This window comes from Mixophyes fleayi, chromosome 11 (assembly GCF_038048845.1).
Source record: "Mixophyes fleayi isolate aMixFle1 chromosome 11, aMixFle1.hap1, whole genome shotgun sequence".
NCBI classification, from domain to species: Eukaryota; Metazoa; Chordata; class Amphibia; order Anura; family Limnodynastidae; genus Mixophyes; species Mixophyes fleayi.
In genome coordinates, this window is record NC_134412.1 from 40,771,242 (window position 1) to 40,799,055 (window position 27,814).

General features: G+C 42.9%; 1 protein-coding gene across 2 annotated transcripts in view; it reads right to left on the reverse strand.

Annotated features, from left to right (window-relative positions):
• Positions 1-13,792, reverse strand: part of LOC142107510 (uncharacterized) — a 29,915-nt gene extending 16,123 nt beyond the window's left edge. For both annotated transcript variants that reach the window (XM_075190973.1, XM_075190972.1), the window contains exons 1-4: positions 13,658-13,792; positions 6,124-7,172; positions 5,169-5,377; positions 1,876-3,028 (exon numbers count right to left, since the gene is read on the reverse strand). In XM_075190973.1, the coding sequence (XP_075047074.1) occupies positions 1,876-3,028; positions 5,169-5,377; positions 6,124-7,110 (2,349 nt within the window). In that variant the 5' untranslated portion in view covers positions 7,111-7,172; positions 13,658-13,792. The remainder of the gene's footprint in view (positions 1-1,875; positions 3,029-5,168; positions 5,378-6,123; positions 7,173-13,657) is intronic.
• Between the last annotated feature and the right edge of the window lie 14,022 nt (positions 13,793-27,814).

The window sequence follows — 27,814 nt, forward strand, 5'->3', positions numbered from 1 at the left end:
TAAACAAGAAACAATTTTCTTCTCCTGGTCTCAGAAATTAAAGATTTCCCTTGCCAAAATATACACAATATCAAAAATAAGTGCATGTGCAATTATAAAAATAAGCGCCCTGCGCTATTTCCTTTAAATAAATATATACCAGAAGTTATTTATCAGTGATCCAGTTACAAGCAGTGTTAGTAAGGATGTCCACTGCTATTCATTATTTCTGTCAGCAGCATTAGTGATATAATCTAACAATTATCTGTATGGTAGACACACACCACACTCTCGCATTGGAATACTTCTAAATCTGGATGTGCCCTTTCCCGAAACTCAAGAGTCAATCTCTAAATACTATACTGAATTTCTTTAGGCAGCCTATTGTATTATTTATAGGATCTCTTCATGAGATCAATTAAGGCTATTCCACAAAAAAAACAACAAAAAAAAAAACTAGTTATTCAGACATATATGAGCGATCATTATTAATACTGGCAACAACACATATAGTGCTGTCCCAGAGTTAATTTCATGTTTAGAGTATAGCGCTTAACTTAGGTGTTATACACTGATTTGTCCTTATGACAGTCATTCATCGTTCTGTAGTTCATGATATCTGTAACATCATATATGATCATCTGAAACCAAGGCTGTTGATGACATGCAACTAAATATCATTTTATTAAGAGGCATATTTTTGAGCAGGTCCCTAGCAGCAGTGCTATAAAACACAGCAGCCCATCCCAACACGCGTTTCGCCTGTGCTTTGTCAAGGAATCAAAGATCTTTTCTTTCTTCTTTTTTGTAAAACTTTTAAATACACACCTACAACCCTTAATCCGGCGGTTCCCAAAGCGTGCGCCGCGGCTCCCAGGAGTGCCGCGGTGCTGTCACTGGGGTGCCGCGGGCCAGCCATTAAAAAAAAAACAAAAAAAAAAAAAACACAAACTTACCAATCCGCGCGGCGCCGGGACCCAGCAGACTCCTCTCCCGCAGCTGTCACGGACGTCGATACTCAGTGACAGCTGCGGGAGAGAGAAGTCTGCTGGGTCCCGGCGCCGCGCGGATTGGTAAGTTTGTGGGGTTTTTTTTATGGCTGGCGTGGGGCAGAGTGAGAGGATCGTAACAGAGAAGGGGGACAGCCTGACAGCGCTGCAGCAGAGGGGGACAGCGGGGCAGCAGAGAGCGACAGGGGGGCAGCAGAGGGGGGCAGCGTGACAGAGGGCAGCAGAGGGGGGCAGCGTGACAGAGGGCAGCAGAGGGGGGCAGCGTGACAGAGGGCAGCAGAGGGGGGCAGCGTGACAGAGGGCAGCAGAGGGGGGCAGCGTGACAGAGGGCAGCAGAGGGGGGCAGCGTGACAGCGGGCAGCAGAGGGGGGCAGCGTGACAGCGGGCAGCAGAGGGGGGCAGCGTGACAGCGGGCAGCAGAGGGGGGCAGCGTGACAGCGGGCAGCAGAGGGGGGCAGCGTGACAGAGGGCAGCAGAGTGCCTGGATGCAGAGGGGGCATTTTTGCATACAGCTAAATAAGTATTTCTGTCCTGACCTAAATACTTATTACAATTTTTTGACCCAACTACTTCTAAAACAGGACTGCTCAGTATTTATTTTGGAGGGGTACCTTGAAAAAATTTGGAGACTCTAAGGGTGCCACGAACTGCAAAAGTTTGGGAACCACTGCCTTAATCAATCTGCTGTCAGACTGGTAGAACAGAAATCTCCCCAAGGTGTAAAAGGATAGAAGACAGACAGCCTGAGACATAAATATCTGCCTTTTGCCACAATAAAATTAAAACATATGTGTGTGTATGTCTCATGATGACATCACTAACATAGCTGAATCTCTATTTTTGCACTAATGATCTATGTAGTAGTGATTAATAACAAAAGTAATACCTTTTTCAGTTCACCAATAGCAACAATCTCTTCACAAGCATTGTCATGACTCTGCTCGATCTTTACACCTGTAGCTTCTAAATCAGATGTATAAGTGTTATGGTCCGTCATGCAAGTATTGCTGGATTCTGATGGTTCTTGACCATGCCCTTGCTCTTCAACGAGTATGGCATGTAGACATTGGCTTAAAGACGATAATGATCCCAGTTGTGCTCTTAATTCTTGATGCTTCAATTTTACATAATTATAAATAGAGTTCTCCACATCGATTGTTCTCCTATCCTTTCCAGACCATAAATTCCAACAAGGATGAAATGTGTCCGAATAGTATTGAAAAATTTCCACTGGACATGCAGCTCTTAATTCATTAAGGTATTGTGTATACAAGTCAGATGTTGAAGCGTCAGCTAGGCTGACCAGCAGCTCTTTAATTTGCGATTGTTCCATCTGGCTCAAGAATGAAATTTTACAATGCATAAATTCAAACAAAAGTGGTAAGCAAAGCTTTATTGTGGCATTGGGAAACAGGACCTGCATATCCAAAGAATTCTGAATGTCTGGGCTCAGGGTCAAGTACTTCACTTGCTTGTCCAAATTAGGGTGAACTTGCAAGACAGAAAGCATAAGAAATCTTAAGGTTTCAGTGGAGTGTTTTCTTGCAAAACAATGTGCACAAACTTTCCAACTAAAAGTCTCATCTTGGCAAAGTATAGAGTACAAATCAAATTCTTGATTAAGACCTGGAAGGAAAGTGACAAACATGTGTTCTGGAAAATTGTGCAAAACATTCTGCATAGCAGTCATCATCAAAAATATATTTTTCACTGTAAACTTATCATCTATGTAAATAAGTTTCAATTTTACACCAGGGTCAGAATTATATAGAGATTCCAGTTCATCCAAAAATTGTGACTCTCTGCCAAATGGGAAGTGTAGACGAAGGAGCTTTGTCAAATCTGTTCTATCCATGAATTTGTCAGACACATCAGGTGACAGCTTGGCTGGAAATTCCACAAATGATGCTGGGTTTCTTGTAAAACGAGATGGAAGGTCAATTTCTGAATCATGACTGTGATTGAGGTCAGCCTTTGTGATTATGAGCCTGTCCATTTGTGGACCCAGTTGCAGCTGAATTGTAGCTGGACAACGCTTCCTGTTGAAAAATAAAAAAGCATTGAAAAAAATTGCCAGTATGCTACAAAAGTTATCATACGGCGTAAAAAAAAGCAAACCAAATAAAGAAAAAAAAAAAAAGAAAAAAAAAGAAATAACAAAAAAAAAAAAAAAAAAAAACAGCGACAGACATGACCCTTAACATTTGTATGAACTTGTAACATACCCGATAGCACAATTAAAAAGGGAATTTATTGCATCTGTGTGTTATTCGGGTAGTTAACCCTTTATATACCTGCTGCTGTCCATTAAATGGCTTTACTTATGAGAAGTCATCTTGTCATTTCAAAATGACTCCTTTGTGTTTCGCCAAAAACACCAAGATTAATTAGTAAGAATCAATTTAATAGACATGTATAAAATTCACATGCCCTGTCGATTCATCCCAAATGTTCCACTCACTGAGAATTATAATTCAATGAGGATTTGCCTGTGATTGCTAATTAGAAATTTAAAATGTACAGCAACATTTTAAACTATGTTTCAGTCTGAAGCCAAAAGATTTTTTTAACAGCAGGTGGAACTTATTTTGATAATATGTTTGACTTCAACTGGTAGCCAATTGACATTTTCTCCCTTGATTAAGTTTTGAACTGTGCCTACGATATCTGAACCAGCTTATAATAAATTACTTATGGCGATACTTGTCAAATATCTAACCATCCTAGAGCTTGCGGAGTATCATGTATCATCTGGCTGGAATAAAAGCAGAATAAAATAATATTCAGGTGGAGTATATCCTAAACTAAATACTCCTGAGCTAGTACACATCTTCTCTAAAAACCTAATGTACATTTCGCGAAGTGCTTCATCTTGGAGGCAACCAGTTCCTCTTCCGGGCAAGCTATTTAAACCATCTACGACTTTGTATATACAGAATCGGACTCATTCACAGGTGGGGGCGCCACCACCCTCTTGTACTTACACCAGGAAGACAGTGTAGTGGATGTCAACACCCTCTCTAATGAGAAGGAAACAGTAATAAAGTCATGTGCCGAAGTCGCTAGACCTCTGACCCAAGTCGGATTCTCCGAGGCCGATGCAACAGGACCCTGGCTTGGCACAACAGGCACCGAATTCATCAGACCCCTGAAGAGCCCAAAGGGCTCTGGGGAGGACCTCCCTATTTGGGAACAGGCTAGCTGAGCAATCTCACCCATAGAGATGAATATAGACCTAGTCCATGCAGACTCCGCCTTCTCAGACCCAGAAACTGCAGGCGCACAAGCTACCAGATCCTCAGATTGGCAGGATGCGCACAAAACATCCTTGCCTGGCTGTCCAGTAGGCAATTTAGCATTGCATCTGGCACAGGTAAACTTCTTCATAGAAGTTATCCCAGCATTAGCTCTCGAGAATCTCTCACTGACATGACAGATGGAAAAAAAAAAAAAAACACACAATACAGCCCTTGAGCCCAAACAATCTGAGGAACTCAGCACTTAGAAAACAAACCCCACAGACCAGGTACCATGAACAGAGATCGGAGAATGGGAGTCCTGTAGCTCCAAGATGACTGCTGTTCTGGTGTCTGCACACGTGGAGTGAGAGGGAAGGGAGGGGGACGAAACACCTCCCCCCAGGCACCAGAACTGGAATGATAGCCACCCCAAAGAACAGCCCCCTCCACCAATCAAGTGCCTAGCAGGGACATACGCTGCAGAATGAAACGCCCTCTCCACCCAGCACCCTAAGGAACCTAATGGCTGCCTCTGTTAGTAGGGGCAGCCATCCCCAGGTACCTCAAAGACTTCCTTAGCACTGTAAGGTTTTCCTCTCCAAGTGTCATTTCTGGAATCAATCTGCATTAAACGTACTATAACAAGTTCTAATTACTGATCAATGTGATCATTATAAAGGATCTAGAGGTATGTCTACCCATATAAAGCATTTATGTCAAACTTCAGGCTTGGGCAACATCCTAGAGTGATCTATTGTTGCCACTTATTTCCAGGTTTACTCCAAGTCAATAATGAAAGAGACATAAGTAAAAATCAAATGTTGAGACCATTTTTTCCTTCTAACAAAATAAATTACACTTGTTGTGTATTATATATAAAGAATAAAAATTCACAAGATTTACCTGTATTGATCACCAAAAGACAAACATTAAAAGTTACCTGGTATAACTGCTGCATCCAAGGTTTACCGTACTGTACTTCAGAGACTGCATCAGGTTGGGACTCATGTCTTCATTGGTGAGGGGCACAGAATTGCGAATTACAAAAATAACCTTTTGTTCTTCGCACCAAAAGTTCAGAAAGGACCAAAAATCATCCCAAGTATAGAACTCCATTTGCTCCAACTCATTTTTCTTATCTTCACATGCCTGCCAAATGCAAAGAACTGATTAAAATGCAATATAAAAAAAAAAAAAAGACATGTAGTGAGGTTTTCAGTTTTTTCAGAGTATGAAGGGTGGTCATATGTTTTTAAAGTAATTTGGAAATAAAGCGCCACTCCCATTTGTGTATAAAGTATTTTCTGACTAGTGCAATTACAGCACTAGTTACTAGATTAACGATAAAGACACCTCACACAAACACTAAGGGGCAGAGTCAATTCAGCGCAAGGTGCCAAAACAGCCTACGGACACTCACCGCCTTGGTGTTTTTACTCAAATCTCTGCTCATTTTCCTTTACATCCCACAGAAATTATACATTTGCACAAGGAAATGATGTCTGAAAATCTAAAATCCTCAAATTCTGCATACACATTTTTCCAAGACATCAAAGGCCCTTAAATGCCAAAACAGAAACAACCCCAAGCATACTCTATCCTAGAATGGACACTGTGATGTGATCATTGCTCCTGAATATAAGCATCCAATCCATTCAAGAAGCATATGTATGACATATTTCTAGTTGCTAGAAAGTCAGGATCAATTTGATTACAGCAGTGCAGACAACTCTCTCCAACCCATGCAGTCAGTGCTGTGGTATCCATTTACAGGCACAGCAAATTGGCTTTACCAAGCAAGAACTTTTAAACAGAATCCGATATAGGACAACGATAAGTCTACAAAATATGAATGTAGAAAATACAAGACCGGGATAATGATCTTTTAATCATACCTGAACAGAAGCACTTGAAGATGAATCAGAGACAGGTTGACAATACACATCAAGTAAAGCATCTGGGACGTTCTTTAATTCATAGGTTTCACGAAGAATGACACGCAGGCACTGATAGAGTGATGGTAAGATTCCCATTTTGGATGAAAGTGTGTAATGTAGAGATGCAACATAGGCATATATGGATTTGTCTGTTCTTAGCCTTTTACTGTCCTTTGTGAACCATACTTTTCTGCTTGGATGCCATGTATCAAAGTAGTACTGGAAAAAGTCTACAGGACATAAAGCTTTCAAGTCACTGAGGTGACGATTGTACACTTTCAGTGAGCGTGCATGAAACAGGGTTTGTAAGACAGTTTTAATTTGGGCCTGGGTAGCAGACTGTAGATGAGCAATTTTCTGTTCCAAAACTTTCACAATTAACAGCATGCAATGCCTAACTGAGGTGTTTGGTAAGAGCATACTTAAGTCTAGAGAATCAGCGATCTCTGGATGTATTACAATAGATTTAATTTGAGCTTTCATTTTCGGAATACTTTGTAGAACAGAAACTATAAGAAACCTTAATGTATCTTGCGTATTTGTTTTCGATATGCAACTAGCACAAATCTTCCAACCAGAGACATCTTCACAGGAAACACTGTACAAGTTTAGGCCAGGACCAATATTACTTAGGAGATCTACATAGAGATGCTCAGGGGATTTTTGTGCCAGTTCCTGCATAGATGAGGACATAATAAATATATTCTTCACCATTACACTGTCTTCTACAAATACCAGTTTTATTTTGGCATTTGGATCATAAACAAAAAAACTATCCAACTCCACCAACACCCGAGTGTGATCTTTGAGAAGATTTGAAGCAATTTTCAATAGTCTTGACAAATCGCTGCGATCCAAGAATTTTCTTGATATGTCGTTTGAGACTTGAGCAATTCCGGCAAGACTTAGAGATCTAACTTTCTTTGCCTCTGGTTTGAGAGCCATATTTGGTAATTCTCACAATTCCAAGCAATTTTTGTTTCTTTCCGTACGTTTTTTCTCCCTAGGTGAATAATTTACACATAAAATTTTACATATAGGTACATAGCCGTTTGAAACATTCACTTTTAGACAACTCAAATATATTTGTACAAGCAAAGTTTAGAAGTTAAATAACTTTCCACCGAAATTGAATATAAAACGTAAAAATATTTTTAACATGTTCTAGTTCAGAGTTCATACACTCTTACATTTCCTAGAAAATTACTTTCATGTTCTCACTGTTTGACTACTAGCCTATAGTTGAAAGGTTAATGCAGATTATGCGCCACGGTCATTATTTGCAGCAGTATTCCAACAGAGAAAGATGGGTGAAATAGAAATATAGTAAAAGCTTTCTTTAAAAATTATATGAATGCTGCCTTTTTTTTCAAAGAATGGCATTTTGAGTGAGAAAAAGAACATGATCTACTTTTGAATCTCTTGCACAGCACTTAAAACAATTATTGCACCATATAAAAAAATAAAGCTAATATTTCCTCAAACAAAATGTATTTTTTTGGTTTGCTTATTATAACTTCAGAAAGGTATTTTGTAGAAGCTCTTGTGAAGCCAGAAGCAGTTTCCTAACACTTGTTAAAATGCAATAATGGTGAAGGACTGCACAGCTCTGTGTGTAATGACATGACTGTGGCAACAAACTTCCATCATTAAATACAACTTTTCAAATATTACAGCAGCACTAAAAAATATCTGTGACATCACCAAGCTGTGCACAGTATGGCTGCAGTAACTGAGAGCAAGTAGTTTCAGACAAGTAAAACAAAATGGAGTAGCAGTAGCAGCTGGGTCTGATGTACTTATAATTTATATGTTTGATACTTAGGGTTACAATAGTTTTTTCCCCCTTTTTAAAAAAATTGCCTGCTTTACATTAAATATTTGCTGTCTAGAAACATGAAAAAATTAGAGGTTATCAGTAAGATGCTCTAATTATTTTACAACTTCTGAATAGCTACACGCTGTGAAGAGAGCAGCGATAAAGTGGAGTTTTACAGCAAGATTGGGGCCATGGCCTGCAGTCTGGCAGCATACATGCCATACTTATTGTACAATTTCACAATATAAATTAGAGATGGGCGGGCTCGGTTCCCTGAGATCCGAATCCATCCGAATTTCGCCTATCCGAGTACCGAGCCGAGCAGGCATGGTACTCTCCCGCCCATTCGGAATCAAGGCAAAACATCATCGTGACGTATTTGTATTTCTGAGCTCGGTTCTCCCGAGATTTGAAAAGCATAAATACCAGCCTTCACAGCAATCCATCGCCATTTGACAGAGGGAGAGAGCAGGGTTAGGTCAGAGGCTGTATTAGCGCAGGGACAGAGCAATAATTGTACACCTTATTCTTTCATTTCGAATCTATTCAATTCTATTATTAAATCAAATTCTATTAGCAATAGTTAGAGCAGCAAGACAGGAGGATAGAGGAGGCTTATTTTTCAATTTTTTTGCACTACAAGTGCTTTGGGGTCTCCCATATTCCCCAGTGTTTTAGACAATTCATCTGGCTGTCAAAAAAGTCATTTGTCAGCAGTATCTATCTAATACAATTTTTGGCACTACAAGTGGTTTGGGCTCATTAAAATGGTAGTGTAGCAGTCCACATATGAGCAGAATCAGCAACCGGGTTCTGTCACCAGTCCTGATGGTAGTGTTCCCAGTACGTCATCTGGTAAAGGCGATGTAAAAGTACATAATCTTTTTAAAATCAGGGAAAAAAACACACACCAAAAAAAATTTACCGTGTTGAAGCGAAAAAGAAGTGTAACTGAGGAAAAGGTAACTGCCAATAAAAAAAAAAAAGAAAATGTCAACATGCCATTCTACACACGCAGTGGCAAAGAAAGAATGAGGCCTTCGCCTTTCTCTATTAGTGGCAGATCAAATAATGTTACTGAGCCTTCTTCTTGTACAGTCACTCGTGACCAAGCAAGACCAAGTAATTTGGAGTCGAAAAGTGGTGCACAACTACTGTTGCGCGTCAAAGCCAAGTTGCAAGAAAACAGTAAGGCATTAGAGGATAATGTATGCTCAGAATCAGAAATGACACCAATCACTGTGGAGAGTCCATCCACCAGTGGTATGTCTAATCGTGAGCATTCTGATAATGTACCCATAAAGAAGGGCCCTTTCGGCATTTCTGCTGATGTGTGCCTTAACAGCCCGAGTGTAGCCGGTGATACACCAAGTGAGGATGACACTTTGGAATTAGAAGAGGATGAGGGGGAGTTTTGGGTAACCGACGAGGGCGCTGATGAGGATGCGGTTGATTGTGTAAGTCCTGCACCAGAGGCAGCAGTGTGGCACCAGTTCTGGCACCAATTTGCACTTTCCAAACACAAGCAGGGAAGACGCAGGTTGAGGACCACAACATTTTGACATCTGGGCTGGTTTGAAGGATTTGACAAAAAAATGTGTGACCTTGCCCATAACTCCAACCAATCCTACTATTAACATACAAAGAATGGTGGAGGGCCTAGCAGGGATAAAACTATTTTTCCTAATTTGCACTAATAAGGTTTGGGTGTAATATACACCCAAAGACGAGTGCTCAATTGCTAAGAGTCATTGATGAAGAGGAAGACAAGCAGGCTTGTCTATATTTGCAGGCAAATTCTACAGCATTATATAGTTAACACCCAAAGAGTAGAGCTCCATTGCTAATTGTATTTGCTGAAATAGAAATAATAGGGCTGACAGTCTTGGTCTAAATCTGCAGTTACATTTTATTGTACCATAGCTTACTCAGAAACAGGAGAGGTGGCAGGGTTATGCTAATCTTCCTCAAACAATACTAATTCATTCCACCATCATAGAAGTCTGCGTAGTATGATGTAATTGCCAAAAATGGCATTCCAAATGGAATTAGTAGTTCATTTTAGGGCAGAGCTGTTATGATTCTTTTACAGCAGAGCAAATATCAAAATGTTGTGCGTAATCATCTGCATCACCACTGGGTGTCTTGGGAAAGCAATTTTTTGTACAACAAGCAGTTGCCAGAGAAACTGAAGGAGAAGATGTCCAAACAAGATGTTGATAGCTCTTGGATCCTGGCGAAGCAAATTAAGTACGTAATCTGCAATTAAAATATAGTTAGCACATTTATTTTGTTTTATTTCACACGTTGAATTTCTGTAGCTACTTGTCAAAATGTATTATTAAGGCAATCACTTGACTCAAGCTAACCGTGTCTGCACTCTCTTCACAAGTGACTACTTTGCTGAAGTAAAGTATATTCCCCTCAAATGCTAGTCTTCTTGCAGCTGCTGCATTCTCCTACATGCTGTTGCAGAAAACAAATTGTCCCTAAATTTTTCCGGACACAAACAGCATCTCCTGCATGTCATTTTTTAAAAGTTCTGTAACATCAAGTTGATTATGTGTGCAAAACAGAAAATGTGATGGAATTCAACCCCGCTGTAATGCTTGAACAAAATTGGGGTCATAATCAGAAATGACATATCCTCAGGAGAGTCCAAGCAGGATTAGCCATTTTTCAATGACATCCCTTAATTTTTGGAACAGATTGTCAGCTGTATGCCTCTTAGTGAAGCTGCTGATACACAGAGTAGCCTACTTCTGAAAAATGTGACGTACTTAGGTACATGCTGCTGCTGTCCCTGCTGGTGAAGGCAAATGACTAAGCCAGTGGGTTGTCATAGTCATATAATCTTTAGTTTGCCCAGTTCCGCTTGCCCACATATCTGTGGTTAAGTGTACAGTGGGTAGAATGGCATTTTGTAGCCCAATTATTACATTTTTATGAACTTTCTGGTAGAGGTGAGGAATAGCTTTTCTAGTAAAATGGTGTAGTGATGGAATTTGGTAATAGGGACAGAAGACCTCAAGTAACATTCTAAAACTAGCTGCATTAATAATGGACATTGGACGCTGGTCTAATACTAGCATAGTCCTTATGGCGTCTGTGATCCGCTTTGCGACTGGGTGACAGATTTCATATTTGCTTCCTCTTGCAAAGGATTGTTTAACTGTAAATGACTGTCTCTGGGGATATTGATGATGAAGGTGTTGGGGGGGGGGGGTAGATTGCAGGTGCTGGAATGTAGATGAGAGAAGGGAGGCAGATGGTGCTGGACTGCTTGTTAAGTTTCTGATTTTCCCAACAGCTTTCCAAGAACTCGCTGAAAAATGACGTAACATGGATGAGAATCCCAGATGGTTAAGTTCCCTACCTCTACTGAGTGTGGCTTTAAAAACGCTACAAATGGCTAGACAACTGTTGTCAGGATTTGTGTAAAAATAATTCCACACTTAAGAGGTGGATTTTTGGTCTTATGCCCAGGCATGACAATGGCCTTTTTGTTATCACTGGCAAGAACTGCAGCAACTTTTCTTTGAAAGTATATGAAAATCATATTGTGACCTAGGAGGTGGCCAAAATTGAATGGAAATTATTGGAAATTAGTGAGGTTAATAATAATAATGTTTTGGTTTTTTTTTAACAAGTTGCAAAACATAACCAAACAAAAAAAAAAAACACACCAAAACACGCAAGGGCGGTTTGGCAAAACCAAAACAACGGGGGTCAGTGAGCATCTCTAATATAAATTCACTAGTCACTTGTGACGATCAAATGACAGTATTTGTTAATTTAAGTTAATCAGAACTTGAGTGATAGTAAACAGTGTGTGTAAATAACTAGTACAGAAAGTAAATTATTTGGAAGAAGCACCCCATTTGTCTCAAGAGGTCAGAGAAGGTGGTATTAAAGAATTTCTAGGTCCTTAGCGATAATGGTAATAATGATATGTGAAGGAGTTAAAAATCTTGGTATTTGCCTTAAAAATACATTCAGCGTAATCACCAGCTCCAGCCTTGATCTATCTCAAAGACCCCGGATGGAGGCATAGGACATGGGATAATGAATGATGGCATTGGGAGTACTAGGACATGGGATCACGAATGATGGCATTGGGAGTACTGGCGCCAATGAAAGTTGATAAGAACCCATAAAAGTGACATGAAGAGAACTAACTAGCTTTGTCAGAAGATTTATATTTACTGAGGAAAATATCAATCATGTGTTTCTGTTCTATAACCAGATCAAACGCTTTTTCATGTATAAATGTATCCCACTAATAAATGAGCACAGCTCAGTTCTATCTTGACATTTGCATGCCTGTGTCTTGATTACTGATCTCCTGGTTAACCAGCATCTTATCTCATTGATATCTGAAGGGACTTGATAAAGGAGAGGTAAAATTACCCTAACAAAAGTATCCTATGCCACTGAGTGTGTTCACATATCTCTGACAACAATTAACAAATGGCAATAAATCAATACTTGTGCAATAAATTTTAAAACAAAAATGTAAAAAAAACAAAAAAAAAAACAATGCTTAAACAATTGTATAAGCATATTTTTTTTTAAAAAAAAAGTATGCTTAAACAATTGTATAAGCATATTTTTTTTTAAAAAAAAAGTATTGCACAAGTATTGATTTACTGTCCATTGTTAATTGTTGTCAGAGATATGTGAACACACTCAGTGACACAGGATACTCTTTATTTCATGCATAAATTATGTTTTAAACTCAAATACACCATTTTGCAGAATGAACGAGTGTAGAGCTCACCTACGTTGGGTTATGTCAGATCTTATTGACTTATACCACTTCAGAGATGCCTTATGGAAGCAATAGAAAGTAGATGCTTCTATTAAAGATCCATGATTACAGGCACATACAGAATACATGGAGTAGGCAAAGACATGTAGCAAAAGACCAATATTATATACAATTTTCATCAAAGCATATTTAGTCCTGCAAAACTTTGGAAGGCCATTAATAATTTATCCAAAACCTGCTAGCACCAATACAAATAATACAGTGCTTTCTGTCAACAACACCATTTCTACTTCTTTATTGGGGCAGCATAACCTTGGCCCAATTTCTTACATTACTGGGCTCATTCCAGAACAAGAACTGCAAAACCAGTAAAAAGTAGCTATAAGTCTCCTAAAAAAAAATAGGAAATTAGAAATATAAGACAGCGTAAAAAGATAAAATGCTTAAAAAAAAAGTTATTTCATTGTTGTATAAACATTGCTTTATATGTTTGAGAGGTTTCAAAATGCATGTGGACTGTTAACATTCAACCCATACTTTTAAGCAGATTTTCATTCAACTAAATACAAGGAAAATGCACTTTTAAGCAAAAACAAAACATGATCAATGTTAAGGATTGCCTAATTGTACCTAACATTATTTCTCTAATGCACATTTAACATGCCTTATATATATAAAAAAAAAAGCAACATAACACTTAAATATAGCATTTAGCTACATCAATAAATAAGCATGACATTCTGTAAGGTGTACCGGTAGAAAGCGGCAAGGGCCAAAAAAGGAAGTATGGAACTTGGCCTCAAAATAGTAATATTATATGACAGACGAACATGTAAACGGCGAGAAAAGACTCAAAACTGGTAAACATTTAACACATAAGGGTTTTTCGGTAAACTCACAAGACCCAGTTGGTGGTAAAGAGGCCGCCCACTTCATAAATCAAAGGTTTAAAGTCACGAGGTTACATATCGCTATCTCTTCCCGGTGCATTTGCAACTTTCCTATTCATTAGCTTCTTCCGGTGAATGACGCTTAAATGCTGCGACACCTGAAATCTCTCACAGACCATACAGAAAAAATTGGTATCCGCCTAGCGGCGAAGCCAGACCAACGGAAAGAAAGAATATGCAGGCGTCATCAGGTGTCGACAAAGTTTTTGTTTGAAAGAGTAAAATAATGTAGGTAAGGTTACATTCTAAAGTGTCTTCATACTCTTGAACATAGGGCTACAGTTGCGGCCATTTTGTTGGAGATTATTCACTTTGCTGTAATATAAATTCTGCAGTACATTTCAACTACAAGAGGTAGATTCTTGTGTTCAGAGGTATTGGGGAAAGCTTACAGAAATTGGAATATTAAAAAAATTAATAATAATAAAGAACCTCCTACATGAACCCCTCTGATCCCAAATTTGACACAATTTACTATTGCAGTAACCAGTGCCGAATTAATTATATATATATATATATATATATATATATATATATATATATATATATATATATATATATATATATATCATACTTGCCAACTCTCCCAGAATGTCCGGGAGACTCCCGCATTTTGAGAGAGTCTCCCGGACTCCCGGGCGAGTGTGGAAAAATCCCGGATCTGCCCACTTGAATTAGGTCACAAACGCCGTGATTCCTGGTGAATCGCAGCGTTTGGCCCCGCCCCCACTGTCAAATGACGCATTTTGCGTCATGACATCATGGGGGCGGGTCCAAAATGACACGGATTTTGGAGGCCCGCCCCCCATGACGCCCACCTCCCCCGCAGGCTCCCGGATACCAACATTGTAAAGTTGGTAAGTATGATATATATATATATATAACATTGTAAAGTTGGTAAGTATGAGATATATATATATATATATATATATATATATATATATATATATATATATATATATAATATCAAATAGACAGGGGCGCTTCCATGGTGCATTAACCAAGTAAAATGTTTATTTCAAACAGTAAAATTTGCAGGTACCAGATGGTAAATATTTTCAGGCATAGATAACACAACAGCTCAGTTCTGATCTCCAGACACTGACAGCTCAATCTGAAGCAGTTCTAAGTCAAAGAGAATCCACAAACACCTCTACGCGTTTCATCCCTAAGGACTTCGTATATCGGCGGTTCCCAAAGTGTGCGCCGCGGCTCCAAGGGGTGCCACGGCGCTGTCACAGGGGTGCTGCTGGCCAGCCATAGAAATAACAAACAACACTAAAACTTACCAATCCGCGTGGCGCCGGGACCCAGCATCCACCTCTCTCACGCAGCGTGTCATCAGTGACAAGCTGCATGTGAGAGAGGTGGATGCTGGGTCCCGGCGCAGAGCGATTTGGTAAGTTTTAGGGGCATATTCAATTGTTTTTTTTCCCGCGCCGCGGAAAAACTATAACCGTTAAGCTGGATTTCAGCTCGCGGACCTAGAGATTTTCAGCGTTTCCACCGAGAATTGAATATGCCCCTTAGTGTTGTTTGTTATTTCTATGGCTGGCGCGCGGCAGAGGGGACAGAGAAGGGGGGACCAGCATGGCACAGGGGACAGAGGAGGGGGAACCAGCGTGACAGAGGGCAGAGGAGGGGGAACCAGCGTGATAGAGGGCAGAGGAGGGGGGACCAGCGTGGCAGAGGGCAGAGGAGGGGGGACCAGCATGACAGAGGAGGAGAGACCAGCGTGGCAGAGGGGACAGAGGAGGGGGGACCAGCGTGGCAGAGGGGACAGAGGAGGGGGGACCAGCATGACAGAGGGCAGAGGGCAGAGGAGGGGGGACCAGCGTGGCAGAGGAGAGGGGACCAGCGTGGCAGAGGGGACAGAGGAGAGGGGGCCAGCGTGACAGAGGAGGGGAGACCAGCGTGGCAGAGGAGGGGGGACCAGCGTGGCAGAGGGGACAGAGGAGGGGGGACCAGCGTGGCACAGAGGAGGGGTACCAACGTGGCAGAGGGGACAGAGGAGGGGGGACCAGCGTGGCAGAGGGCAGAGGAGGGGGGACCAGCGTGACAGGGCAGAGGAGGGGGGACCAGCGTGACAGAGAGCAGAGGAGGGGGGGCAGCCAGGGCCATCTTAACAGTATTATGGGCCCCCGGGCAAAGCAGTGCACCGGGGCCCATATATATATATATATATATATATATATATATATATATATATATATAGATGTATAGAGATAGATAGATGTACTTGCTCAGTGAACCTTGAAGGTTTTTTTTGCAGGTTTTTTCTTTTGCAGGATTATTTATTCTAATTAAGAGCCCTGCCTATGGGGCCCCCTTGCCCGTGGGGCCCCCGGGCACCTGCCCATCGTGCCCAATGGAAAAGATGGCCCTGGGGGCAGCGTGAGAGGGTACAGAGGAGGGGGACAGCGTAAGAGGAGGCAGAGGAGGGGGACAGCGTGAGAGGGGGCAGCGTGAGAGAGGGCAGAGGGACTAGATGCAGAGGGGGCAGAGTGTCTGGATGCAGAGGGGGCAGAGTGTCTGGGGGCAAAGGGGGCAGAGTGTCTGGATGCAGAGGGGGCAGAGTGTCTGGATGCAGAGGGGGCATTTTTGCATACAACTAAATAAGTATTTCTGTCCTGACCTATTACAATTTTTTGACACAACTACTGCTCAGTAATTATATTGGAGGGGTGCCTTGAAAAAATTATGGAGACTCTAAGGCTGCCGCGAACTGCAAAAGTTTAGGAACCACTGATATACATATATATATATATATATATATATATATATATATATATATATATATATATGAAACACAGTTAATTCCAGCACAAACACCACAGTAACAGCATACTTGACAACATTTCATTTTTTTTCCCCGGGAGCTGCTAGTAGGAGGCAGGCGTGTAGGGGGCGGGGCCCCGAAAAATCGCGTCATTTTAGCCCCGCCACCGTTACGTAATGACGCAAATCGCGTCATTCTACAGTGGGGGCAGGGCGAACCGTATTCTGCCCACTTCTGGGCAGATCAGGGAGATTGCCACACTCTCTCGGGAGTCCGGGAGACTCACGCAAAATGCGAGAGTCTCCCGGACGTTCCGGGAGAGTTGGCAAGTATGAGTGACAGTAGAAAAAAGAAACAAAGTAGTTGGACATGCCCAATTTTAACCTAAATAGGCTTGCTTCAGACAAGACAAAAAACAATCAGGGTGGCTTAGTGGCTAGCACTTCTGCCTCAGCACTGGGGTCATGAATTTGATTCCCGACCATGGCCTTATCTGTGTGGAGTTTGTATGTTCTCCCTGTGTTTGCGTGGGTTTCCTCTGGGTGCTCCGGTTTCCTACCATATTTCTAGAAACATAATTTAGACTGTAAGTTCCAATGGGGCAGGGACTGATGTGGGAGTTATCTGCACAGCGCAGCGGAATTAGTGGCGCTATGTAAATAACTGTTTTCAGGAATTTTACATGAAAATAAATGTATTTATTTTCATCTAAATAATGTTAGTACCTACTTTGTATTTAGTAACATATCCTGAGAATTATCGGCCTGATGCTGAGTTGTTCGCAAAATAAGGGTATGTTATGGTAAGAAAAAAAGTGCATGCAAAAGTAGTGTATTTTCACCCATAACTCGATATGTGTCTGGTTCAGCATCGGCAGAATATGCACCAGAGTTATACATATTACATAAGTGCAAAAGTAGCGTATTTACGCCCATAAGCAGTGCTCTCTGTCTCTGCATTACAAGAATATGTGCCATGTTAACAGCAGGTGTATTTACACTTATTAAAACAACTGTCGCTGTAACACTAACGCCTTAATATTTACACAGCCACACAGTTTAAGAAAAACTAATTATCTTCATTTGAACAAAGCCATAAATAATATTTGTAAGGAAACAACCAGATGTAATCAAAATATATTATTTAACTAGGGGGATTTTTTTTATTTTTTTTCATTTTGAAAACAAAATTAAAAGCTCCCATCCATTCATTTGAAATACTGCAGGATGTTGCTCAAGCACACCTGCAGGTTTTTCTCAGCAAATGCCCTCAACATACTGTATGTCCTCTGTCTTTACCTGTGAACTGGTTCTGGCAGTTCCTCCACAACAGAATTTGTGTATGATACAAAGAGAACATATTAGTGTCAGAATTAATTTTTATTTTTTTTCAATAATTAAACATTCCATAATTACACACTACATACATCATTTTGCCGATTGGGTTTGGTTGTTTGGTATGTTTTTTTTAGTTCTTTTTTACTTTGATTCTGACTCAATGCAGTTATCAATTATGTAGCAAAGCAACTATTTGGCAGAGGTCTTCTTTTTAGAGAACATGCCAACAAGCACACATATGTGAACTAGTAAAAAATGCTGTCAATCAATTTGTACATGTAATACAGAAGACTTAGTTACACACATTTGCAAATATTATTATTATTATTATTAATAATTATTTATAAGGCGCTACAAGGAATCCGCAGCGCCGTACAGAGACAAACAAAATCACAATACAATGGGAGACAGCACAGTACAGTAAACACAGCAACTCAGTACGCTTAATGCACAGCTAGAGAGGGCGGGGAGGATCCGAAAATGACGGGGCCCAAGAAGGGGGGCGTGGAAGACAGGGAGACCCCCAGGGGGGAGGAGGGAGCGAAAGTGGATGTGGGGTGGAGGACCTTTGAGGAGGAGGGTTAAGTAGCTGGAGAGCAGAGTTAGAAGTGGTGGAAACAGGAGGAGAGATGGCCCTGCTCAGAGGAGCGTACAATCTAAGGGGAGGGGTGGACAGACAGAGAGACGCAGGGGAGAGAGGGAGAGTAGGGGGACAGAGGCAGAAGATAAGGTAGCAAGTTAAGTGGGAGACAGAAAGGCTTTAAGAAAAAGGTGGGTTTTTAGGGCCCGTTTGAAGCTGGATAGATTAGGGGAAATTCTGATGGAGGGAGGGAGCTTGTTCCAGTGGAGGGGGGCAGCGCGGGCGAAGTCTTGGATACGCGCGTGGGAGGAGGTTATAAGGGGGGAAGAGAGGCGACGGTCAGAGGCAGAACGGAGAGGGCGGGATGGAGCATGAATAGAGAGGAGGGTGGAGATGTAGGGCGCAGTGGAGTTGGCGAGGGCCTTGTAGGTGAGTGTGAGGAGCTTAAAGAGGATTCTGAAGGGGAATGGGAGCCAGTGAAGGGTTAGGTAGAGGGGGGAGACAAAAGAGGAGCAGCGAGAGAGGAAAATAAGCCTAGCTGCAGCGTTAAGGACGGATCGAAGGGGATCGAGATGAGAGTGGGGGAGGCCAGTGAGGAGGAGGTTGCAGTAGTCCAGGCGGGAGATGATCAGAGAGTGGATAAGGCATTTGGTGGCATCTTGGGAGAGGAAGGGCCGGATGCGAGCGATGTTGCGCAGCTGGAAGCGGCAGGATTTAGCAAGAGAGAGGATGTGGGGGCCAAAGGAGAGAGAGGAGTCGAGGATGACACCAAGGCAGCGAAGTTGGGGGACAGGGGAGATAGAGGTGTTGTCGACAGTGATGGAGAGGTCAGAAGGGGATGGGGTATGAGAGGGAGGAAAAACTATGAGCTCAGTTTTGGCAAGGTTAAGTTTGAGGAATCGAGAGGACATCCAGGAGGAGATGGCAGAGAGGCAGGCGGACACCTTAGAGAGGAGGGAGGGAGAGAGATCAGGAGAGGAGAGGTATAGTTGAGTGTCGTCAGCGTAAAGGTGGTAGCTGAAGCCGAAGGAGCTGATGAGTTCACCCAGGGAGGAGGTGTATAGAGAGAAGAGTAAGGGTCCCAGAACAGAGCCCTGAGGGACCCCGACTGGAAGGGTGGATGGGGGGGAGAGAGACCCAGAGGTGGTGACAGAGAAGGAACGGTGAGTAAGGTAAGAGGTGAACCAGGACAGGACTGGGCCGGAGAGGCCGAAAGACAAATATATTATAAGCCACCCGTCATTCCACAGCGCTTCTACTGAAAAGGTCTTAACTCTAAACAATGAGAGGACTGGCCATCTGGCACTTCTGGCAAATGCCAGAAGGGCCGATGGTCAGATGGGCCGGCCCGACTCCTCCTGTCTTCTTGGTAGCTGGTTCCTCCCCAGGAACCAGCTACCTCTGCTGCGCGCTCCTGAGCACAGCACAGCATAACGGGGGAGGGATTGTTTGGTTTTTCTGAATGGGTAGGGGGGGTCGCGACCCCTGCAGGCTGGGAGCTGTCAAATGATCTTTTTAAATGTTAGTAACACTGTGCTATAAATTCTGAGTGCAGAGATCTTTCCAGGTGACTTTTATTAGTTATTATTGATTTATAGAGCGCTTACATATCCTGCAGCGCTCCGCAGAAGGAGAGGGGGTGGGAGAGCCAAAGGGGAAGGGGGTGCTGGGAGAGGGGATGAGGGAGCCAAAGGGGAAGGGGGTGCTGGGAGAGGGGGTGGGAGAGCCAAAGGGGAAGGGGGTGCTGGGAGAGGGGGTGAGAGAGCCAAAGGGGAAGGGGGTGCTGGTAGAGGGGGTGAGAGAGCCAAAGGGGAAGGGGGTGCTGGTAGAGGGGGTGAGAGAGCCAAAGGGAAAGGGGGTGCTGGGAGAGGGGGTGGGAGAGCCAAAGGGGAAGGGGGTGCTGGGAGAGGGGGTGAGAGAGCCAAAGGGGAAGGGGGTGCTGGGAGAGGAGGTGAGAGAGCCAAAGGGGATGGGGGTGCTGGGAGAGGGGGGTGAGAGAGCCAAAGGGGAAGGGGGTGCTGGGAGAGGGGTGAGGGAGCCAGGGGGGTAGACAATGCAGGAAGACGTGTGAGAGTGCTAGGGGGGTAGACGGAGCAGGAAGAAGTGTGAGAGTGCCAAGGGGGTAGACGGCGCAGGAAGAAGTGTGAGAGTGCCAGGGGGGTAGACGGCGCAGGAAGAAGTGTGTGAGTGCCAGGGGGGTAGACGGTGCAGGAAGAAGTGTGAGAGTGCAAGGGGGGTAGACGGTGCAGGAAGAAATGTGAGAGTGCCAGGGGGGTAGACGGTGCAGGAAGAAGTGTGAGAGAGCCTGGGGAGAAGGAGGTGCAGGGGGTTAAGTGAGAAGGACAAAGGAGAAGATGATGCAGTGGTATAGGTAAAAGAAAGTGTAAAGGGAGAGACATGTTAAGAATGGGAATGTCAGGGATGCAGCCATCATAAAACACAAGTAGTAATGAAGAATGGGAATGCACAGAGGGGACAAGTGTTAAAAAAAAAATAATAAAAATCAAGCCTTCACTTATATTTTCCATACCCCCACTTCTAAATTTCCGCTTCAACCACTGCCCTCTGTTCCTGCTCCCGACTGGCTATGTGAGCCGACAGCTGCAGACCCCTCATCGCCCAGCGCACCCAGTAGGGGAACAGAACACAGGATGCCATAATCAGGTAAGTTAATATATTTTCTCATGTGCAATGTGTTTTTAACCATCCTTTCTTGAACTGGGGGCACTGTGTATCCAATGACGTTTAAAACACTATGTGTTGCTCATTATTGCGCTATAATATTTCTTGCATATTTATCTGTACAGAGATTTTTAATTAAGAGGAAAAAACACTGCTTGTCATAAATTTTATCTGTGATTGTGTCAATATATCTATTTTTGTTTGCATTGTAAATGGTGTATTAAGCTGCGCCTGGGACTTACACTCTCAGTATCTGATATTCTGCACCAATTTTTATTTGTGAATGAGTTTTTGTCTGTGCACTACTAATGATTTGGGGGCACTACTATGGCATAATGTTATTTGGGGGCACTATTGTGGCATAATATGATTTGGAGGCACTATTGTGGCATAATATGAACTGGGGGCACTACTGTGTGGCATAATATAAACTTCTTCTGCCAAAGGCAAGTCTCTCATTGTTGAAGAAGTTGCTGTATCGGGGCCCAAAATTCCTCTTGTCGGCCCTGCCTGTGAGTCAAGGGGGTAGACGTCTCGAGGTAAATAATCTTAATGTTTCCTATCTAATCAAACTGATGGATCACATCCAATTATCTCTCACCCACCTCCAATATCCCCCTTAATTTATATACTGTGTTATTTAAAATGAATAGAAAAGACGCATATCCAGTTACTGTGGTAAAAAAAATATTTTTCTCTGACATTTTGATGTAGATGGAAATACTTTTAATGCGGCCGTGTGGGTTCAAATGATCATTCAATAGTTATGGTTTTTTTTAGATATTTGTTACAGTTTTATTTCATGTGGAATGATTCATGAAAATTCTGCCATTACTATTTAATTGAGGGAAAAGGGTACCTGTTACCTATATGTGTGTATGTATTCTGTTGTTGCTATTTTGTGGGAGATTTGAAAAAAGCAAAACATTGGTTTCCTACAGTGGCGCCTGAATACTTGGTGGTATTGCTGTAGTATGGGGTGGCGTGGCGGTGGCAATGTTGTAGTTTGTTTGGGGCTTAGTATTGTTAATAAGTAGGAGAGGGTATTGCTGTAATGTGGGGTTGATGCTGGTTGCTGTAATGTGTGCGGTGATGTCAGTTGCTGTAATGTGGGGGGTCATGCTGGATGCTGTAATGTGGGGGTGATGCCAGTTGTTGTAATGTGGGGGGAGATGCCGGTTGCTGTAATGTGGGGGTGATGCCGGTTGCTGTAATGTGGGGGTGTTTGATGTAGTATGAGTGTGTGTGGGGGGTTATTTATTGCTGTAATTTGTGTACTAATAATGTATTTTCATGGTATTTATTAAAGTAATTGGGGTGCTAACAATGTAATGTTGAGGGTCATTAGGAGAAATAAATACCCCCCCCACACACACACACTCATGCAACATCATATTGTACAGCACCAGCAACGCACACTGCACCAGCATCAGTGTGCAACAATATAGTGCATGGAGCCCACAACACGTGGGCCTGTGTGCTTTAAATGCCAGGGCTGATTTTTAGTCCCAGTCCGGCCCTGAGAGTCACTATATTGGGTCACCTAGTCATATGGTTTTATATTGAGAGCTAACTTACCAGGGGATATCCCAAGAGCCACCAAAATTTTACTATAATGACTTGCACCAGCCTGCTCTCTTGGTTGTTGCACATTGAAACATACACTTTTTATTTATTGGGGGAGTTGTAATAAATAACTGCACAGCTTTAAATCACACTTCATCATCATCATCAACATTTATTTATATAGCGCCAGCAGATTCAATTGGGAACAAACAGTAATAAAACAATACTGGGTAATACATACAGACAGAGAGGTAAGAGGGCCCTACTCGAAAGCTTACAATCTATTGGGACAATGTTTTGATACACAAGGGTAAGTGCTTCATTATATTGAATATTTGTCCAGCTAGAATGCAAAGGTTACAAAGTATTTAGTGGGCTGTATGCTTTGTCACATAACTATGTTGGTCAGAGCAGAGCCGGATTTACACCTTATGGGGCCCTAGGCAAGATATCGGTTTGGGCTCCCCCCTTCACACACACAGTGGCCCCTCACACACACGCAGGGCTGCCATCAGAAATTGTGGGGCCCAGTACAAACGAAAGAGTCTGGCCCCCCCCCCCTTCCCAATGTATAGTGCGGGGTATATTACATTGACTCCATATTAAGCCACACCCCCTGATCATATTATCATACACATAGTACCCCCAGATCATATTATGCTACACATAGTACCCCCAGATCATATTATCATAAACATAGTACCCCCAGATCATATTATACACATAGTACCCCCAGATCATATTATGCTACACATAGTACCCCCAGATCATATTATCATACACATAGTACCCCCAGATCATATTATCATACACATAGTACCCCAGATCATATTATGCTACACATAGTACCCCCAGATCATATTATCATAAACATAGTACCCCCAGATCATATCATACAAATAGTACCCCCAGATCATATTAAGCCACACATAGTACCCCAAGATCATATCAAGCCACACATAGTACCCCCAGATCATATCATGCCCCACATAGTACCCCCATATCATATTATGCTACACATAGTACCCCCAGATCATATTATCATACATATAGTACCCCCAGATCATATTATCATACACATAGTACCCCCAGATCATATCATCATAAACATAGTACCCCCAGATCATATTATCATACACATAGTACCCCCAGATCATATTATCATACGCATAGTACCCCCAGATCATATTATGCTACACATAGTACCCCCAGATCATATTATCATACACATAGTACCCCCCAGATCATATTATCATACACATTGTACCCCCAGATCATATTATGCTACACATAGTACCCCCAGATCATATCATACACATAGTACCCCCAGATCATATTAAGCCACACATAGTACCCCCAGATCATATCAAGCCACACATAGTACCCCCAGATCATATCATGCCCCACATAGTACCCCCAGATCATATCATGCCCCACATAGTACCCCCAGATCAAATCATGCCCCACATAGTACCCCCAGATCATATCATGCCCCACATAGTACCCCCAGTTGATATCACGCCACACATAGTACCCTCAATACATATTATTTTTGTTACATTTACATATATGCATAGTGTAGGAACCCCCTGCGTGCTCACCTTCAACTCAGCGCGCCAGCCGAGACAGGAACATCAGCTGTCAGCACAGGCAGTCCCAAGCCGGACATCACAGAAGAATACAGCCGCCGGCTCTATCACAACCCCGCCCCCAGTGACAAGAAACAGTTCTCAAAATGAAAGACCCGACTCGCGGCACCACCACCCCCCGCACGAGTCGCGGGGGGGTGCCGCGAGTTGGGGGAGGGGCCACAATTTTTATTTATTTTTAAATATTTTCACTTGTCTCCCCCCAGCTGGGCCCTCGGGAGCCACTAGGCCCTAGGCAGGTGCCTAGGTTGCCTAGCGGTAAATCCGTCCCTGAGTCAGAGGGTTGTTGTCTTGTGTTAGCTGAGTAGAGGGTGGAAATAGGGTAACCTAGGGAGATTAAGAGGGTGGTAGAGGAATATTATAAGCTTGTCTGAAGAGGTGGGTTTTCAGAGAATATTTAAAGGTTTGAAGACTAGAGGAAAGTCTTGTGGTGTGAGGGGGCGAATTCCATAAAATAGGTGCAGCCCGAAAAAGTCCTGTAACCAAGAATGGGAGAAAGTAATGACAGTGGAAGAGAGACTCAGATCTTGTGCAGAACAGAGGTGTCTAGTTGGGAGATATTTTGAGAAAAGTGAGGAGATGTATGTCGGTGCAATTTTGTTGATAGCCTTGTATGTTAGTAGAACAATTTTTTTATTGGATTCTTTGAGAAACAGGCAACCAATGTAGAGACTGATAGACTGACTCAGCAGACGAAAAACAATTTGCAAGGAAAATCAATCTAGCCGCTGCGTGCAAAATAGATTGTAGGGGCTCAAGTCTGATTTTGGGAAGACCAGTAAGGAGGGAATTACAATAGTAGATGTGAGAGATGATGAGTGCATGAATTAAAGTTTTTTCAGTGTCTTTTGTGAGATATGTACATATTCTGGAAATGTTTTTAAGATGTATGCAGCATGAATTAAATATAGAGTTATGTGGAGAACAAAGGATAGTTGTGAGTCAAGGATTACACCTAGGCAACTGGTTTGTGGGGTGTGATTTATGGTCATGTTGTTAACAGAACTAGAAATGTCAGACAGGAAGCTTCTATTCTTGGGTGGCAATATTATTAATTCTGTTTTTCAAAGATTGAGTTTGAGTTGGCGAGAGGACATCCAAGATGAAATGACACAACGACAGTCAGTAACGCGAGACAACACAGATGGTGAGAGATCAGGAGAGGATAGATAAATTTGTGTATCATTCACATAAAGATGATACTGAAATCCAAAGGCGCTTATTAGTTTTCCAAGAGAAGTGGTGTAGATAGAGAATAGCAGAGGACTGAGCCTTGTGGTATTCCAACTGATAAAGGAAGCAGAGTGGAGGTTGTGCCAGAGAAATTAACACTGAAAGAGCGATTAGATAGGTAGGATGAGAGCCAGAAAAGGACAGTGTCTTGAAGACCTAGGGACTGTACAGTCTGTATGAGGAGAGAGTGCTCAACAGTGTTGAATGCAGCAGAGAGATCCAGGAGAATTAGAAGAGAGTAATAACCTTTAGTTTTAGCTGTGATCAGATCATTGACAACCTTGGTCAGCACAGTCTTTGTGGAGTGTTAAGAGCGAAAGCCTGATTGAAGCCTGATCCAATTAGTTGTTTGCAGAAAGGAAACGTGAGGCGAGTATAGGCAATTCACTCAAGAAATTTAGAGGGACATGGGAGCTGAGAGATGGGGTGGTAATTTGAGAGAGAGTTTGGGTCAGAATTTTGTTTTTTTTAGAATAGGAGTAATCACTGCGAGCTTGAATAGTGATGGAAAGATACCAGTAGAGAGAGAGAGATTACAGATTTTAGTTAGAGGTGGAATGAGCACACTGGACAGGAACCTACCAATTTGTGAGGGTATGGGATCAAGAGGACAAGAGGTAGAGTAGGAAGATAAGAAGATAGTAGACAGTTCCTCTTTGTCACGGAATTTGAGAGATGGCTGCTAACCGGTATTAGCGCAACTGAGCAGGGAGTCTAACGTACCCCCGGTATTCACCAGTGACCCCCACAAGGGAGTTTGGGCTTAGCTGCAGGGGGTACGCAGGTCGCGGTTCTTCAAGACAGTTACTGGTGTAGCGACAGTAGCAGACAGGTGTAGTCAGGCAGTCCAGGTCAAAGCCAAATAAACGGTGCGGTACACAGGGAGATTCCAGAGAGAAGTCAGGTCTAGCTACATAGTCAAACCAGCCAGGCAGCGAGGCACCAAAACGAAACACAGGAGCAAGAAGCCGAGGCATAACCGAAGAACACTGGATCAGAAGTTCAGAAATGTTACGAATATGATGCCTTAGTCAGTATTAGCACAGGCTTACCTAGGGCGCGGAGTCTAACGGCCTTCCGGTCTTCACCAAGAACCACCGCAAGGTAGTGTGGACTTTGCTGCCGAAGAAACGCAGGTCGCGGCCCCCAGATTAGCCTACTGACGTAAGGGAGAAAGTTCTAAGTGATGGCAGGCAGACAAGCAATAAGACAAAGCGGTGCAAGTACAGACACTAACCGGTAGATGCACGGAGCCAATGGGTGCGTGGCAGGATATGGGTCCAGAGACAAGTCCGGGTCAGTACACAGGTGATATCAGATATACGGTGCTAGAGGGAGATCCAGAGAATAGTTGGTAACACAGCCGAGTCGGTACACAGGAGGTATCAGGTATACGGTGCCAGAGGGAGATCCAGAGAATAGTTGGTAACACAGCCGAGTCGGTACACAGGAGGTATCAGGTATACGGTGCCAGAGGGAGATCCAGAGAATAGTTGGTAACACAGCCGAGTCGGTACACAGGAGATAGTCCAGTTCGTGGTGCCAGGGATAAGCCAAAGAATAGTCAGGTCACAGCCAGGTAGGTACACAGGAGTAGGAGGAATAGAGGGATACACAGGGAGCAGGTTCACAGGAGTCAGGAACACAGGAACTGTAGCCAGGAACAGGAAACACATTGCTCTGACACAGGCAGCGTGTCAGAGCAGAGAAGATATAGGAGTTTGAATTCCCCGCCCAGGAGTCACATGATCGGCAGCAGGGAGAACCTGGAAGTGCGGCAGCGCCATCAGGAGAAGCGCTGCACGGATCAGATACCGCTGTCAGACCACGCTGACAACGCAGCGGAACGGGGATAAGGTAAATTCTTAACAAGAAAGCGCTGGAGCAGGAGTGAACCAATACTCTGGCCCCCAACATGTGCTCTATATACCATAAGGTGTATCCTGATTGGGTGATGGAGATTTGGTGGTCAGACATGCTGTCCGCTGACAGGTGAGCGGAGATAGCGTCCCGCTGCTAGGCAATCTGATTCTTCAAAAACTTTGACAACAGATGGGGGACATGTAGGTCTGTCTTATCCACCCACGACCTTTCTTCAGGGCCATAACTCTTCCAGTGGACGAGAAACTGAGTCTTACCACGAATGGATTGGGATTTCAAGATGCATTCAATCTCACATTCGTCGCCCCAAAGCCATCTTGAAGGGAGGAGGCGTGGCTGAAGGTTGGAGAATTCATTAAGAACCAATGGTTTTAATAAGGAAATATAAAATTAATTATGCAC